The sequence below is a fragment of the Cheilinus undulatus genome, linkage group 3 (genome assembly GCF_018320785.1).
Source record: "Cheilinus undulatus linkage group 3, ASM1832078v1, whole genome shotgun sequence".
NCBI lineage: Eukaryota > Metazoa > Chordata > Actinopteri > Labriformes > Labridae > Cheilinus > Cheilinus undulatus.
In genome coordinates, this window is record NC_054867.1 from 54,659,800 (window position 1) to 54,674,519 (window position 14,720).

The 14,720-nt window shown below is 41.5% G+C and overlaps 1 protein-coding gene across 1 annotated transcript; it reads left to right on the forward strand.

The window, feature by feature from the left end:
- The first annotated feature begins 3,479 nt into the window (after positions 1–3,479).
- On the forward strand, positions 3,480–14,565 carry LOC121507345 (CMP-N-acetylneuraminate-beta-galactosamide-alpha-2,3-sialyltransferase 2-like). Its single transcript, XM_041783628.1, has 6 exons — positions 3,480–3,704; positions 3,798–3,994; positions 6,361–6,540; positions 10,865–10,898; positions 10,976–11,095; positions 14,391–14,565. Exons 1-6 carry the CDS (start codon positions 3,480–3,482, stop codon positions 14,556–14,558), a joined length of 924 nt encoding a protein of 307 aa, XP_041639562.1. The 3' UTR covers positions 14,559–14,565.
- Positions 14,566–14,720: the final 155 nt, after the last annotated feature.

Consider the following 14,720-nt stretch of genomic DNA (forward strand, 5'->3'; position numbering starts at 1 on the left):
TGCCGACGATCTCTGCTACTGGTCCACATCCAAATCCCCACAGCTCGCTGCCTCAAAACTCCAACAATGCATCACTGAAATAGAAGACTGGTCAAACCTCTGGAGAACCACCCTCAACCCCGTCAAAACCCAATGTGTCATCTTCACCAAAAAACCAACACCGACAGTTCAACAACATCCACCTCACCCTTCACAACCAGCCCATAACCATCAGCAAAGAAGCAACATCCCTCAGTATCACCTTCCAAAGCAACATGACCTGGACCAAACACATCAATACCCTGGAACACAAAGCCAACAATAGATTCAACCACCTCAAAGCCCTCTGCGGAAAGCATGGTGCCTCACCCTCCACAATAACCAAAGTTTACCTTGCATACATCCGTCCCCTGTTTGAATACTCCGCCCCTGTCTGGATCACCGTATCAGACCACCAACTCAACCGCCTGCAAAGAACAAAGCACTGAAACTGGCCCACAGACTCCCACCATTCATCAGCACCCACTACGTCCACTCCATATCCGGCATCAAAACCATCAAACAACATAAAGCAATAGCCATCAAGTATATTTCATCTGCCTCACAAAACCCCGCCCTCAGGAAAACCATCAAAGAAGCTTACCAATCAGTCAACACCCCTCTGTCACTCATCCTTCAGTTTAAAGACCCCCAGCCTCCCAACCCGCCATAACCCTGATCACTGCTGCCTGAGACAACACACAACATGAATATACACTACACAGCACTACACAACACCATACAGTACCACACCACACATTACACAGCATGCACACGCTCTGATCATTCACATTTACTCAAATAAAAAAAATCAATAAAGACCAAAAATCAATAATAATAATAATAATAAAACAAACAAAAAACAAAAACAAAAATCAGTAGAAAACAAATAAAAAATAAGAAAACAAAACAAAAACAAGCACCCCTCAACACCCCCGCCCTCTCTCTCTCTCTCTCTCTCTCTCTCCTCTTTATTTTGTTACTTTGCCTTGGTACCCACATGTGTCTCATCCTCTCGAGTCCTCTTTTTCCCTCTTCTTCAGCCAAAATCTCAACCCTACCATGGACAGAAAAGGGCACAGGCCCTGAACTGTCCCTCCAGGCTCAAGACTACCTTTGACCTTTTGACTTTGCTCTGGGCTCATTCTCTCTCGGACAGTCTACTGCTTGGACCCTGTCCCTGTCCCTCACCACCCCCCACCCCCCCCCACCCCCCCCTTTTCCTTACTCTCTCTCTCTCTCTCTCTTTCTCTCTCCCCCTTTCTCTCTCTCTCTCTCTCTCTCTCTCTCTGTCTGTCTGTCTGTCTTGTAATGCTTACTGACCGCTGTACATGTGATTTATCTTATAATAATAAGCCTTTTTGTCGGCCGGCAGACTTTCTAATATATCTTTTGTTCACCAGCAGCAATAAAGAAAAATTTCATCCACACCCTTTAGGTCTCTCTGTCAGTCCACGCCCTCATAACTTTACGCCCATCTCTAAAGACACTCCTTTTGCTTGGCACACGGTAGCATGTTAATAGAAACCCCACCTTTATCTTTGGAATCCATCTGCCGTGTGATGTGATTACACAAGCATGTAGATGTGGATTCTGTCGCTCTTAAATGGAATTTTAAAGACGACTTCTGAGGACTAAAACCAAAAACACACTTAGATCAGGTAAGAACTGAAAGAGTTTGGAGGTTCCAGACCTTAATCTGCTTATGTGCATATTTTGTTTTCTTATCTTGTCAACAGCTTCTGTGTCTCTATCATTCGGGTCTGAGTTCTTTAGTTTAACACCAAGAGAGCGAGGGAGAGAGAGCTCCTAGTATCCAGTGCTCACCTGGAGGCCTGACAGTCTTTTAATGATAATTTAACTGGTTTCAGGCTAAATATGTGTAAACTTTGGGTTTAAAACATCATCAAATTGAACTTTGGGACTTTTTAAAGAACATTCTATTTATTCTGTTTATCTTCCCAAAAGTGAAGGTATAATACTGTCTTTATCAATAAATGTTGTTATTTTCATTTTGAATGCGGTTATTGGGTACTTATTAGTGGGAACTTTTACTCCACATTTTTTCAGTAAATTATCTTGTCCTCATTTTTTTTTTCCAAAAAAACAAATTTACATCAAAGATGAATAAATCAATTGTATATTAATTTTCAAAATGATTTATCCTGAAAATGTAAGTGTATTTATAAGACATGACTTAGTTAAATCATTTTTACTTCTGTCATTGCCTCGGCCAAACTAAATATTATGTATGTTGGATTTAAAAAGTCTGTTCTCCACTTACAGTGAGAGCAGTAAGGAGGCGGATCAGCGAGCAGGAGTCAGACTAGGGGCGCCTAACAGGTCAGAAGGGTGGCAACGAGGTTGACCAGGTGGACAGAGTAGGTCAGGAGGGACAGGGGGGAAAGAACAGGTCTGGGGGGGGTGACAGTAAGGTGGAGTGGGGGAAGATCAGGTCAGAATAGTGCTAAGGAGGCAGACCTGGGGTCAGGAGGGCTGCAAGGACAAACCAGGACTGTGGCATTAGGTTAACAAGGGGGCCAAACAGGTCCGGAGATCGACAAATCAGTGGAACAGGGGGCATGGTGGGTCAGGAGGTTGGACCAGGGGAGAACAGGACTGGAGACAGGCAAGAAGGCAGACCAGAGGGTAGGGCTGGTCTGGAGGTAGGCACAGACAGTGGACCAGGGGGTAGGGCTGGTCTGGAGGTAGGCACAGACAGTGGACCAGGGGGTAGGGCTGGTCTGGAGGTAGGCACAGACAGTGGGCCAGGGGGTAGGGCTGGTCAGGAGGTAGGCACAGACAGTGGACCAGGGGGTAGGGCTGGTCTGGAGGTAGGCACAGACAGTGGGCCAGGGGGTAGGGCTGGTCTGGAGGTAGGCACAGACAGTGGGCCAGGGGGTAGGGCTGGTCTGGAGGTAGGCACAGACAGTGGGCCAGGGGGTAGGGCTGGTCTGGAGGTAGGCACAGACAGTGGGCCAGGGGGTAGGGCTGGTCTGGAGGTAGGCACAGACAGTGGACCAGGGGGTAGGGCTGGTCTGGAGGTAGGCACAGACAGTGGACCAGGGGGTAGGGCTGGTCTGGAGGTAGGCACAGACAGTGGACCAGGGGGTAGGACTGGTCAGGAAGGTGGAAAGAAGAGGTTGGCCAGAGGCTAGAGCTAGCCTCTTTTGATACTCTGATTTTATTTTGCTGTGTCACGTAATTTAAAATGAAAAAATAAGCTGTCTAAACATAAACACATTTTTTGTGTGTGTGTTTTTGTAGTTAAACAAATTCTGATTTAGAGATTTTGTTTTCATTTTAGTTGAACTGGCACCAAAATTACAAAGATTTGGTCAGGGCTGTGTAGATGTTTTATATCCACTGTTAGTTGTAAACAACCCTCTGTTAAAATAACAGGACATGTTTTTTTTGTGATTTTTGACTCTTTTGCAGAGTTTGGGACTCAGTGGAGGAAGATGAAAACTACAGTGAAGCTTCCTTTCCTGCTGTGTGTGATCCCATTGTGGTCGTTGGTGGGGATTTACGTGCTGAAATTCTCTTCTAAGTCACAGTCCGACTGTTACTGTGAGAAATGTTTATCAGAAAATGAACCCTGGTTTAAAACTCGCTACAACAAATCAATCCCAGTCTTTCTGACTGCTGACTACCAACTACCAGAGAAGGATTTCAAGTGGTGGAATGTGAGAGATGGCTTTGATTACGTAACCATTTTATCATCATGTAGGTGTCATAGCACTGGTCTAATCTGACAGCATTGTTCCTGTGTTCTTCAGGTCTTACGAGGTAAAGGAGGAAACTACAGCACCTACATTGAACTAGTAGAGGAAGTATTTAAGGTGATCCCACATCGTCCCAGTGTGATGAACGAACGCCCTGGCTGCTGTAAGACGTGTGCTGTCGTTGGAAACTCCATCAACCTGAAAGGATCACGCTATGGACCGCTGATAAACTTACATGATGTGGTCATGAGGTAAATATATAGACACTAGGAAGATGTTTTAATGTTTTTAGCCCCTCCAGGTGGGGAGTGAGTCTCTGCCTCAGGTGAAGTAGTTCAGGTATCCCCGGGTCTTGTTCGCAGGGAGGGTTTAAAGGAGCGTGCGATAGATTGGTGCAGAATCAGCTGTACTGCGGGCATTGTGGTGAAGAGGGAGCTGAGCCAGAAGGTGAAGCTTTCCACTTACTAGTTGATCTATGTTCCAACCCTCACCTTTTGTCACGATCTCTGAGTAGAATGAGATTGGGGAAACAAGCAGCTGAAATTAGGTTCCTCAGGAGGGTGTCTGGACTCAGCCTTGGAGATGTGGGGAGCAATCCAGGTATTCAGAGGGAACTAGTGCCCTGTTTACACGACAACGTTTTCAAGAGAAAAACGCAAAAGTTTTGTGGTGTTTTGGCTGTCCGTTTACACGGCAATGATGTTTTGGTGTCTGTAAACAGAAGTTTTCGGAAACAGGCTCCAGAGTGGAATTTTTCAAAATGCCCCCATCTCCTTCTCCTTCTCCGTGTAAACAGGGAAACCGGCACTTTCTGAAAACAGACATGCGCCTGGAGGCTGCTGGTGGTTTGCAGGCCCTTGGGATGTCCACAGTAAAACCAGGGGCTTGGGGCAACCCTACCTGAACAGTACACTAGGCTGAACATGACCTCTAGGAGTGGACTTTGCTATTTTCAAACAGTCATATAAACCAAGGTTGTGCGAGTCCTCCTCATGATGCCCAGGCTCACTTGCCACTACACACCTTAGTTTGTGGGAACTGTCCCTGATTTTGTTTTTTTTGTTTTTTGTTTTTTGTTTTTTTTTTAAAAGTCAGTGTCTGTGCCATGGCGAGACATCAAAGTTTGACAGGTCACAAGAAAAAAACTGTGTTTTGAACAAGAGCTGAATTATAGCTTTTCACAAAGGCCTCTTGTAATGGACATCCAATTTAGAAATCAATGAATGTTTGCCTTTGGAAGACCTAATCCTTGAGGGATCCCTGGAAATTCCTTTTTTTCCCACTTTTCATCAGATTCAAAATAGCAGATAATGACATATAGCAATGGCATGTTGAATATGTGCACCACATTACAAAATCCTAGGTTGAACATGCAGTGGGAGCTGAATTTATGAATTATTCTAAGGGGCGACAGTGAGCCACTGAACCATGGTGACTGACAATCTGTAACAATCATCTCCTTCTGCCAGCAGGAATTTTTCTAACAAGTTTCATGGCCAAAAAACATTTTTTACCCCCTGATAAATTTACTTCCTGTTTCATGGCGAACAAAAAAACCCCATGGACATGATAAATGAATGAATGTAATGGATAAAAAGCCAAGTCACAATGGTACATGGTGAAAGTCTTTGGATGTCTTAAGGCAAATTTGGGTGGCATTCTATAAACTCCTTAGAAACTGGGTAAAAATATAGATGTAGTAACTTTCTGGTTCCAGTAAGTGGCGCTATGATGAATTCAAATGTTTAAAAGTCACTGAGTTCAGGATGGTAATATGGCCAAGCACATGAAACTTAACACAGATATGAACAATTAAAGCCAAGTTATAACACTTTAAAATTTTATGGTGACGCATCATGTCCAAATGGAAATTTGCATCTACACCCTCTTAAAGCAGTTTTGATGTTGAAAAACTCAGTAGCTTGAAGATAGACAGGTCCGTTGTCATTCAAATAAAGTTTGAGCCAGATATCATGATGAACAGACGAGAAAAAACTACTTCCTGTTTACTTTGTTTACTTTTTGTACACAAGCCAGGTATTCATCCATCTTTAAGGTCTCTTTAAGTTGTCTACCAAAATTTAGGTTGACTAGATGGGTGCCCTAGGAGGAGTTCATCTCAGAAGGAAACGGACAAAAACAATAATTGTGTTATGGTGGACTTCCTGTTGGGAATTCTCCATGGCGATAGACATTTTAAAGTCTCATGATGCTGGATATGTCTACCAAATTACATCCTTATAGGTCAAACTCATTCCAGGGTTTGCCACCTTGAAAGCTTTTAGGGGGCACTAACGAGCCAATTTTCCCCACCTTTTTTGAAGACCTACAAAATATCTTCCTTTTTACCAGGCGTGATGTACCTACCAGGTCTGATGGGTTTTTGAGCATGTCTCAGTGTTGATAATTGAGGAACTGAGTAGAAATAAGGAATTCTTAGGGTTTTATAAGGTCCTCACACCCTCAGTGCTAGGGCCCTAATTATGAACCCATTATTTCCACTGATGATCTTTATGGGGGTTGTTGGGGGCAGGAGCCAATCTCAACTGTCATTGGTTGATCATATTGCTACTTAAATGTTGTTCTTCTCTTCCTGCACCCCCATCTGACACTTTAGGATAAATTATGCTCCAACCAAAGGCTGGGAGGCAGACGTTGGGAGCAAAACCACCCACCGTATCATGTATCCGGAGAGTTCCACACATTTGGACAACAAAACTCGTCTCGTCATGTTTCCATTCAAGTTGGAGGATCTGCTGTGGCTGCCCAAGACTTTAACCACAGGGTATTTTGTACGGTGAGTCTGATTTCTGAAGACTAGACAGCGATTAACTCACTAGTAAACTGAGTGTGGATTTTATGTTAAAGATCACATACTTTACCCCGTGAGACAAGTTTACATCGCTTTCAGAGGTCCCCCCTACATGCCTGTGAAGTTTGTTGCTGAAAAAATCAAATATTAAATCTTTTACATCTATAAACTCTTCTGTTTCAGCCCTGCCCAGAACAAGCTGTTTCTGTGTCTGTGGCTTTAAATGTTACTGAGCTGTCTGACTCCGCCCCTCTCAGGGAATGAAAAGGTTTTTTTAAAAAACCTTATTAGTATGATATGCATTCAAACTATGAACTGACAACAAATCCTGGCAAACGTCCTATGCATTTAGTCATGCCAAAAAAAAAATATAGAAATATAAAACTTTGACAATAGGAAGCTTAGAGAAGGATTCAGAGGGCAGGGCTTTTCTCTAAGAGGGGGCGGGGCTAACCCCCCACATAATGCCAGAAGGGAAATTCTGAGAATGGCTTGTCTCGGCACACATTTTATGAAAGGTAGAGGAAGAGAGGGGGGTAAGGAATGGATTTTTCTGATTCTTGTGAACAGGTCAGGGGTCTTTAAAAACTCATCAGTAAAAACAAAAAGAAACCCAGGCGGGCTATTTCAGTGGGCGGAGCTTACTGCTCTCATACTGACAGTGGGAAGTGGCATAGTCCAACTTCAGGCCCTGTTTTGTGCATACATGTTTCTGAATGAGCCCCCGGTCTGTCGTCTTTACTCAGATGTGAGTCCGTCCAGCCTGTCACCTGTTTAACAGTCCAGGTATTTTCCTTTGCTGTTAGTTCTGCGTTCTTTTTTCTAAATGAGAAGTGAATCTCAGACTCTCCTCGCCGTCTTTGTGCTGTGACCCAACTCTGGATACAGAAATAAATGCAGTACTCCCAGTTTATCAGGGAACACCCAGAGTCTATGTAGACGTGACTGTTTCATACCAGCATGAACAAACCAGACTGGTTAGAGGTGACGCTGTCCTGACATTACCTTCATTCTGAAAGAGTTTAGTCTCTGTTTCCATCTTGATCAGGGATGATTCTATCATTTATAGATTTTATACTGATGTAAACAGGGCTTGAATTGAACTTTTTTGCACACTAGCAATGGTGACTAGTGGTTTTGCAAACTTACTAGCCACTCGATATTTCCACTAGCCACTGTTTTGGTCTTTCGAAGTTGTATGCCAAATTTGGATTCTCAGGGTTTTTTTTTTCCCTTCAATGGATTTTAGGTTTACGCTGATATTAAAATACTGACTGCTTATTAGGAAAAAACTACAGCAGATCTCCAAGAACATCTCTAATCTTCACTCTGACAAATCTCCACCAGAGAATATTTATAGTCAAACTTCTCCTCGTCTCTATTTTCCTTAAACTTTAAAGAGGAAATGTTTTATAGGTGTGAACTATTGGGACTAAAGAATTAAAAAAATATCATCCTGCCAAAAAGTCTTCAAAATATTCACATTTTTACAAAAAAGTCCTTGCACTTTTGGCAATTTGAGTCGGTCATAGCAGTGGTTTTCAACTTTTTCAGCCCACGACCCCAAAATAAAGGTGCCAGAGACCAGGAAACCCTGAAGGTGGTTGAACACAGCCATGCACAATCAAGAATAGTCATGTGCAGACAAGGTCATCCATAATGGGGGATAATTAGTGGGGATGCTCAGTAAGCATCCACACTATTGATATTTGCGTTGGCCATTTTGTTTATTATTATTCTTCCACGCCAGCTATCTCCTCCTTCATACTTTGTTGTATTGACACTGTTTAAACTTAAAAAATTTCATTTTCATTGTCATTCGACTGCTATGACTTTTCTCATTTCTAACTTGTATAATTTTTAAAATATTTAACTTTTTAACAATGTTAAACAGATGGCCAAATTTCACAAATCTGCACTTTCTTCAACTCATAACTTTGGCATTCCTTGGGCTATTTTCATCCTATTCAGCTTCTTGTGCTCTTTTCAGCTATTTATAATACTTTTTTGTACTATTAACTATTTTGCTTTTTCTAAAACTAAAATAACATCATCTCAGATGGGCCAGCTATTTAAACCCTCTAAAACTCCTTCAACTTCTAAGGCTTATAACTTCAGCTCACTTCCACACACAGACGTCATTTTTGCTTTAAAACATAGACAAACTCTTCAGCTATGTAGGACTGATTCACATTTTTGATATCTTCTATAGATTTCTAAAAATCACTGATCAAACTTCATGTATATTTGAGCTCTCTCAGACGTTTACAATGGGGGTAAATGGAGAGGCTTAGAGTGATGACATCACCGCTACAGTGGAGGAGAGAAGTTGAGCTTAGAGGCAGCACTTCCAAACAAACTACGATCCTGAGAAAAATACTGGCTCCAGAGAAATAATTTTAACAGCAAAACGTAGCCACACGTCTCCTCTTGCTCACAAAAAGATTTGAGGTCACAGGGAACAACGGTTTTGGCACAGTGATCTTCAGAGCGTGACCGGCAGCCCTTCGGCTGCCATCTACGGCAATACAATTTTGGACTCAGATCCCTGACTGTGAGCTTTCAGAACCATGTTTTTAACTAACGATTGAAGCATGATTTTTCACTTCCCACACATAAAAAAAATATCACCACGCTCAGCTGCTTCTTCTGATTCTCACGATACCTTTGGTTTTCTGCTAGCTTTCATAACTACAGCTTAAATTGACTTTGTTTGAGTGCATGTGGTGGCCAATCAACTAGGTTTTCTGAAGTGTCTCAAACAGAACCTTTAACAGGTGTCACTAATTACTTTGATCTAAGCTGTGACTGATGACTATGATGTAATGCTGGCTTTGATCACCATAGCAACCTGGCGGTCTCTCAGACACACCTCACACATCAACACTCTCTTAAACTGACACACTATGAAATTTATTTTTTTACTGCCATCACTAGCATTGCAAATAATATTTTTAGGGCTCTTTGAAGACATGTACTGCATCTTTATTGTCAGATTCTACTCTGTCAGTGAAGCAGTGTTTTACTTTTCAAAATTCTTTTCTCTAATTAATGGGGGGGGGGTTCAGTAGTTTTTTTTTTTTTACATTTTTCACTAATTAGGTGTTGCACTCCACAGCTTTTATGATATTTTCAACCATTTTAATGCTTTTTAGCTATTCATATGCCTTCTTGCTATTTCATGCTACTTGTATGCTATTTTCAGCTATAAAGCTATTTTATGCCTTTTTTGAGATGTTATGCTATTTTTAGTCATTTTTATCCTATTTAGCTATTTTCAGCTATTTTTATGCTATTATGCTACTTTATGCTTTATTCATGTATTTTTAAGCTATTTTAAGCTATTTTATGCTATTTAGCTTTTTGGGGGGATTTTTTTATGCTATTTGCAGATATTTTTATGCTATTTAGCTATTTTATGCTATTTTTAGGGATTTTATGCTATTTGCAGCCATTTTTATGCTATTTAGCCATTTAATGTTATTTTTAGGGTTTTTTATGCTATTTGCAGCTATTTTTATGCCATTTGGTTATTTTGTGCTATATTTTAGAGAATTTTATATGCTATTTTAAGTTTTTTTTATGCTATTTTGCTGTTTTTTGCCATTTTCAGGGATTTTCAATGCTATTTCCAGCTATTTTTATGCTGTTTAGCTATGTTATGCTATTTTTGAGGGTTGTCATGCTATTTGCAGCTATTTTTATGCTATTTAGCTTTTCATGCTATATTCAAGGAATTTTTATGCTTTTTTGCAACTATTTTCATGCTATTTCGCTATTTTATGCTATTAATAGAGATTTTTATGCTGTTTTCAGCTATTTTTATGAGTTTTAACCGTTATATGCTATTTTCAGCGAATTTGTTGCTTTTTCAGCAATTTTCAGCAGTTCTTTCACAATTCATCTCTCAGCATCCCCACTCAATTTCAGCTGAAAATGCAATTTTGATGTAGTTAAGAGAGCTTTCTGGGGCCCATACAAACTGGGGGCTCGTGGAAGGCAGCAAAATCATGGTCCACTGTAAAGTTAATCTGTGATAACCATATTTATATTCAACTTGAATAATAACCACTCTTGTCAATAAACATTTTTTACTCTTTTGTGCCATAGTATATAGCCTTCTTAACAATGTAAACCCCTTTTCTTAAAACAGAACTGAAATGGATTTAAAATGACTAAAATTGGTTTAAAATGGAAAAAAATGGCTACAAATCTTGGCTTTGAGGGACATTATCAACCAGAAAACTACTCAAAGTATTTAACTTAATTCCAGCTTTTTCATTTAATGTCTTTCTCTTTACTTTGACAGCTATAAGCCAAAGCTACGAGCTAACAAGACCTTGGTGAGTATTTTAATCACTTTTATATTAAAACGTACCATCTGTCAGTCAGATTAATGGTGATGTCTGATTAAAAACAGGCAATGGTGGTTAATCCAGCCTTTATGAAGTACGTTCATGAGACCTGGCTGGAGAAGAAGGGCTACTATCCTTCTACAGGGTTCCTGACTCTGATGATGGCTGTGCATATCTGCGATGAGGTGAGTTTACCTTTCCATTATTACACTTTATCAGACAAGAATGTTTAAAGCCTAAAACAGTGCAACTAAGATCTGGTCCAGATCTGAACCGGCCTTGACTCTAACTGACAAATGTTTAAATTTACACCATCGTAAACTGGGGGCTGGTCCAAGCCTGAACAAGCCTTAAATATAAGGATATCAAAAACAAATGTTTAAGCCTATAGCAGCATGATTATGGGGCTGCCCCCATCCTTTAGGATACCAGTGAGTAATGTTAGAGCTAATGCATCCTGAACTAGAGGCCGGTCCAAGCCTGAGGTGGCCTTTAATGTATGCTTTACCATAGCTGATTGTTTTTTTGTTTGTTTGTTTGTTTTTTTCTTTAAAGATTAATTTTTGGGCTCTTTCATGCCTTTATTCTATGGAGGAGGACAGTGAATAGAGTTGGACATGGGAGAGACATGGCAAAGGGCCACAGGCCGGATCTGAGCCCAGGCCACCCACATGCATTGGTAGTGCCGTAGACCGCTAGACTATCCGTACGCCCTACAACTGATTGTTTTAATCCTATAGCAGGCAGTCCCTCATTATAGCCTATAGCATCATTTTCTGAGGCCAAGTCAGAGCCATCTCTAACTACAGGCTTTTTCAGCCTTTATTGTAAGTACACTTAGGTTTCAGAAAAGGAGATGTTTAAGGTTAAAGCAGCCAATCCAGGCCTGATCACACCTTTTGTAAAGGAGTATAAAAAGAAATAATTAAGCCTATTGCAGCACAATAAAGGACACCCATCTTGATCCAGCCAAATCAAAAAAGGGTTGTTTTAACACCATTAAGCGCCAAGGTTGCAAAATTGCGACAAGCAACATTGCTGAATTAAACAGGCTGTAGCTGCAAATATGGAAATAATACTGCAAATAATACCAAGTCTGGTGAAACCATGGGTAAGACTGATGGTGTGTCTGTGAGCACCAACAGCGCGTCCATGCGCCATGATAGTCCACAAGCAGCACATACCAAGGCCGATGCTTTGCCTCACCGTGGCGGGGGAGGGAGGGGACATTATGGGGTATCGGGGGTGGTCAAAACACTGCAAATAGTGACGGAGGTAGGGAATGAAAAACACTGCAGAGGTAGAGGCAGCCATGTTAGAAGCCGTGGGAGAAACACAGCCAATGGCAGCGGAGACCACCTGGTGATGTCAGAATGTGCAAATTAGATGCGTGCATTTACTCCCATCACAAACTTTGGGTCATACTGAAGATTTTTCTCATTTACAGTATGCCTTTATCTCTAACCACTTTCAAGCTACTGCCTTTTGAAATCTTGATATCAAAATTGAATATTTTCTTGAAAAAACTCTGGCGCCCACAGAGTTAAGTCTCTAGGCCTGAACCAGCCCTCACTATATGGATACCATTAACAAATGTTTAAGCTTATAACTTTCTCAACTAGGGGCTGGTCCAGGCCTGAACCCTTGGTATAAGCTCGACAGACAAGAAAAGCTTCAGCCAATAGAAACATGATTTGGTCCAAGCCCCAGCCACTCCTTACTAAAAGGATATGAATGCTAATGATGATGATATCCTTAACTGGGGGCTAGTCCAGGCCTGACCTAGCCCTAACTATAAATATATCAATAAGAAATGTTTAGCGTATAACTTCCTTAACAGGAAGTTTGTCTGAACCTGCACTCTTAATGTAAGATACCTTTTAAGCCTATAGCAGCAGGTTCCATCCTGAGCAGGACTTACCTTAAAGCCCTTTTCACACTGCCGCGCAGCAGCTCACTCCCTGTTATTTTAATGAGGGATAGGCAGCAGATGGAAAGCAGTTTTAACCGCGGAGGTAGGACCCAGAAGCGGTTGCTGCCCACGTGAACGCACACAGATTTTGCCCTGCCGGAGTTCAGCGTGTTGAACTTTCTGGCGGCAGCCGCCTGGCAGCAGCCAATCACTTCAGAGGAGGGAGAGAACCCAGAAATAGCAGGCTTCGTGGGTCCAAGCACGCAATGGAGGAGCTCATAACGTTGGTGTATCCTGAATATCCTGAGCTCTACAACACGGCTCTACCGTCGTACAAAGACAACCAGAAGAAAAATTGTTGAACCAACCACTGAAACGTAGTTTCTACTGGGAATTATTTTGATGACGGAACTTTATTTTTCCCTTTGTTTTATTGTACACTATACATGTTAATATACAGAGATTGTGAGGTACTCTACATGTTTTTGAGGAGGGGGGTGTGATGGACTTGTGAGTGGGCTCTGCTGTGACATTCACTGAAGCACCTCTACGTCATTGCTGCCTCGTACCGCGGCGCAGCAGCCGCTTTAAAAAACACTCGACAGGGAGGCGGTTTTCAGGGTAGTTACCGCGCGGCACTGTGAAAAGGGCTTTAGGATAATTATAAAGACATTTTGCCATAAGGAAAAATAATAAATGTTAAAGCCTATAATATTCTAAAGTGGGGGCTAGTCCTGGCCTGAATGAGTCCTGACTTTGAGGATATCAGTAACAAATGTTTAAGCGTATTACTTCCTTAACAGGAAGTTGGTCTAAGCCTGCATTCTTAAAATAAGATCCATTGAAAAAGTAAGTTTTAAGCCCATATTAGCCGGTGCCATCCTGAGTAGGACTTACTGTTAGGATAATGATAAGGAAAGTTTACCATAAGGAAATATAATAAATGTTAAAGCTTATAGTTTTCTTAACTGGGGGCTAGTCCTAGCCCCAACTATATGCTTTATCACAATAGGCATGTTCTAAGCCTATACAGGGAGACTCAGGGCAGGTCCAGGCCTGAGCTAACTCTAAATACGTGCTTTATTGAAAGGAAAGTTATAAGCTTACAGCAGCATAACTAGGAGCTGGTCCTGTTACCAACCAGCCTGTATCATCCACTTAATGGAGAACAAATGTCTTAAGCTAATAGTGGCATAATCAGTGCTGCCCCAAGCTTAACTTTGAGGTCAACATAATACTTTTCTTCTAGAAAGGGGAGTTTTAAGTCTACTTTTAAAAACAGAGATGGTATATCCCCCACTGACCTTGACTATTCGATGATTCCAAAGGAGAAGGAGCTGATAACTGATGGCTCTACCTCCCATACTACTTTTAGAGACTGAAGGTACCACAAGCTTTAGTGTTTTTAAGTCTAGTCACTTTGTTCAGGTGTATTTATTAGACAAAAATAACCATGTTGAATCCTGAGTAGTGCAATATGATGAACATTTGTAATATGGATAATTTAATTTTCGATATAACTCAGAGTTTGTTTGTTTTTTTGTTTGTTTGTTTGTTTTTTACCACAGATCCATGTGTTTGGTTTTGGGGCAGATAAATTTGGAGACTGGAAGCATTACTGGGACATAGGACGGTATCATTTGAAAAAAACTGGAGGACATCATGGAGTTTTTGAGTATGAAATCATCCAGAAGCTCACCCAGCATCGAATCATCCAGTTTTTCCCTGGATGGTGATTTTTAACTCAGCATTCAAAGAAACGTGGGAGGAGGAACCAGTCAAGGCCGAGAGGGAGGACGCCAAAAGTGAAACAACTGAGGGCGCACTCACACTAGGTCATACTGTGCCGTATTCTAACTGTGCTGAAGCCCTCCCCTTTTCCCCCTTTGGGCCCCACT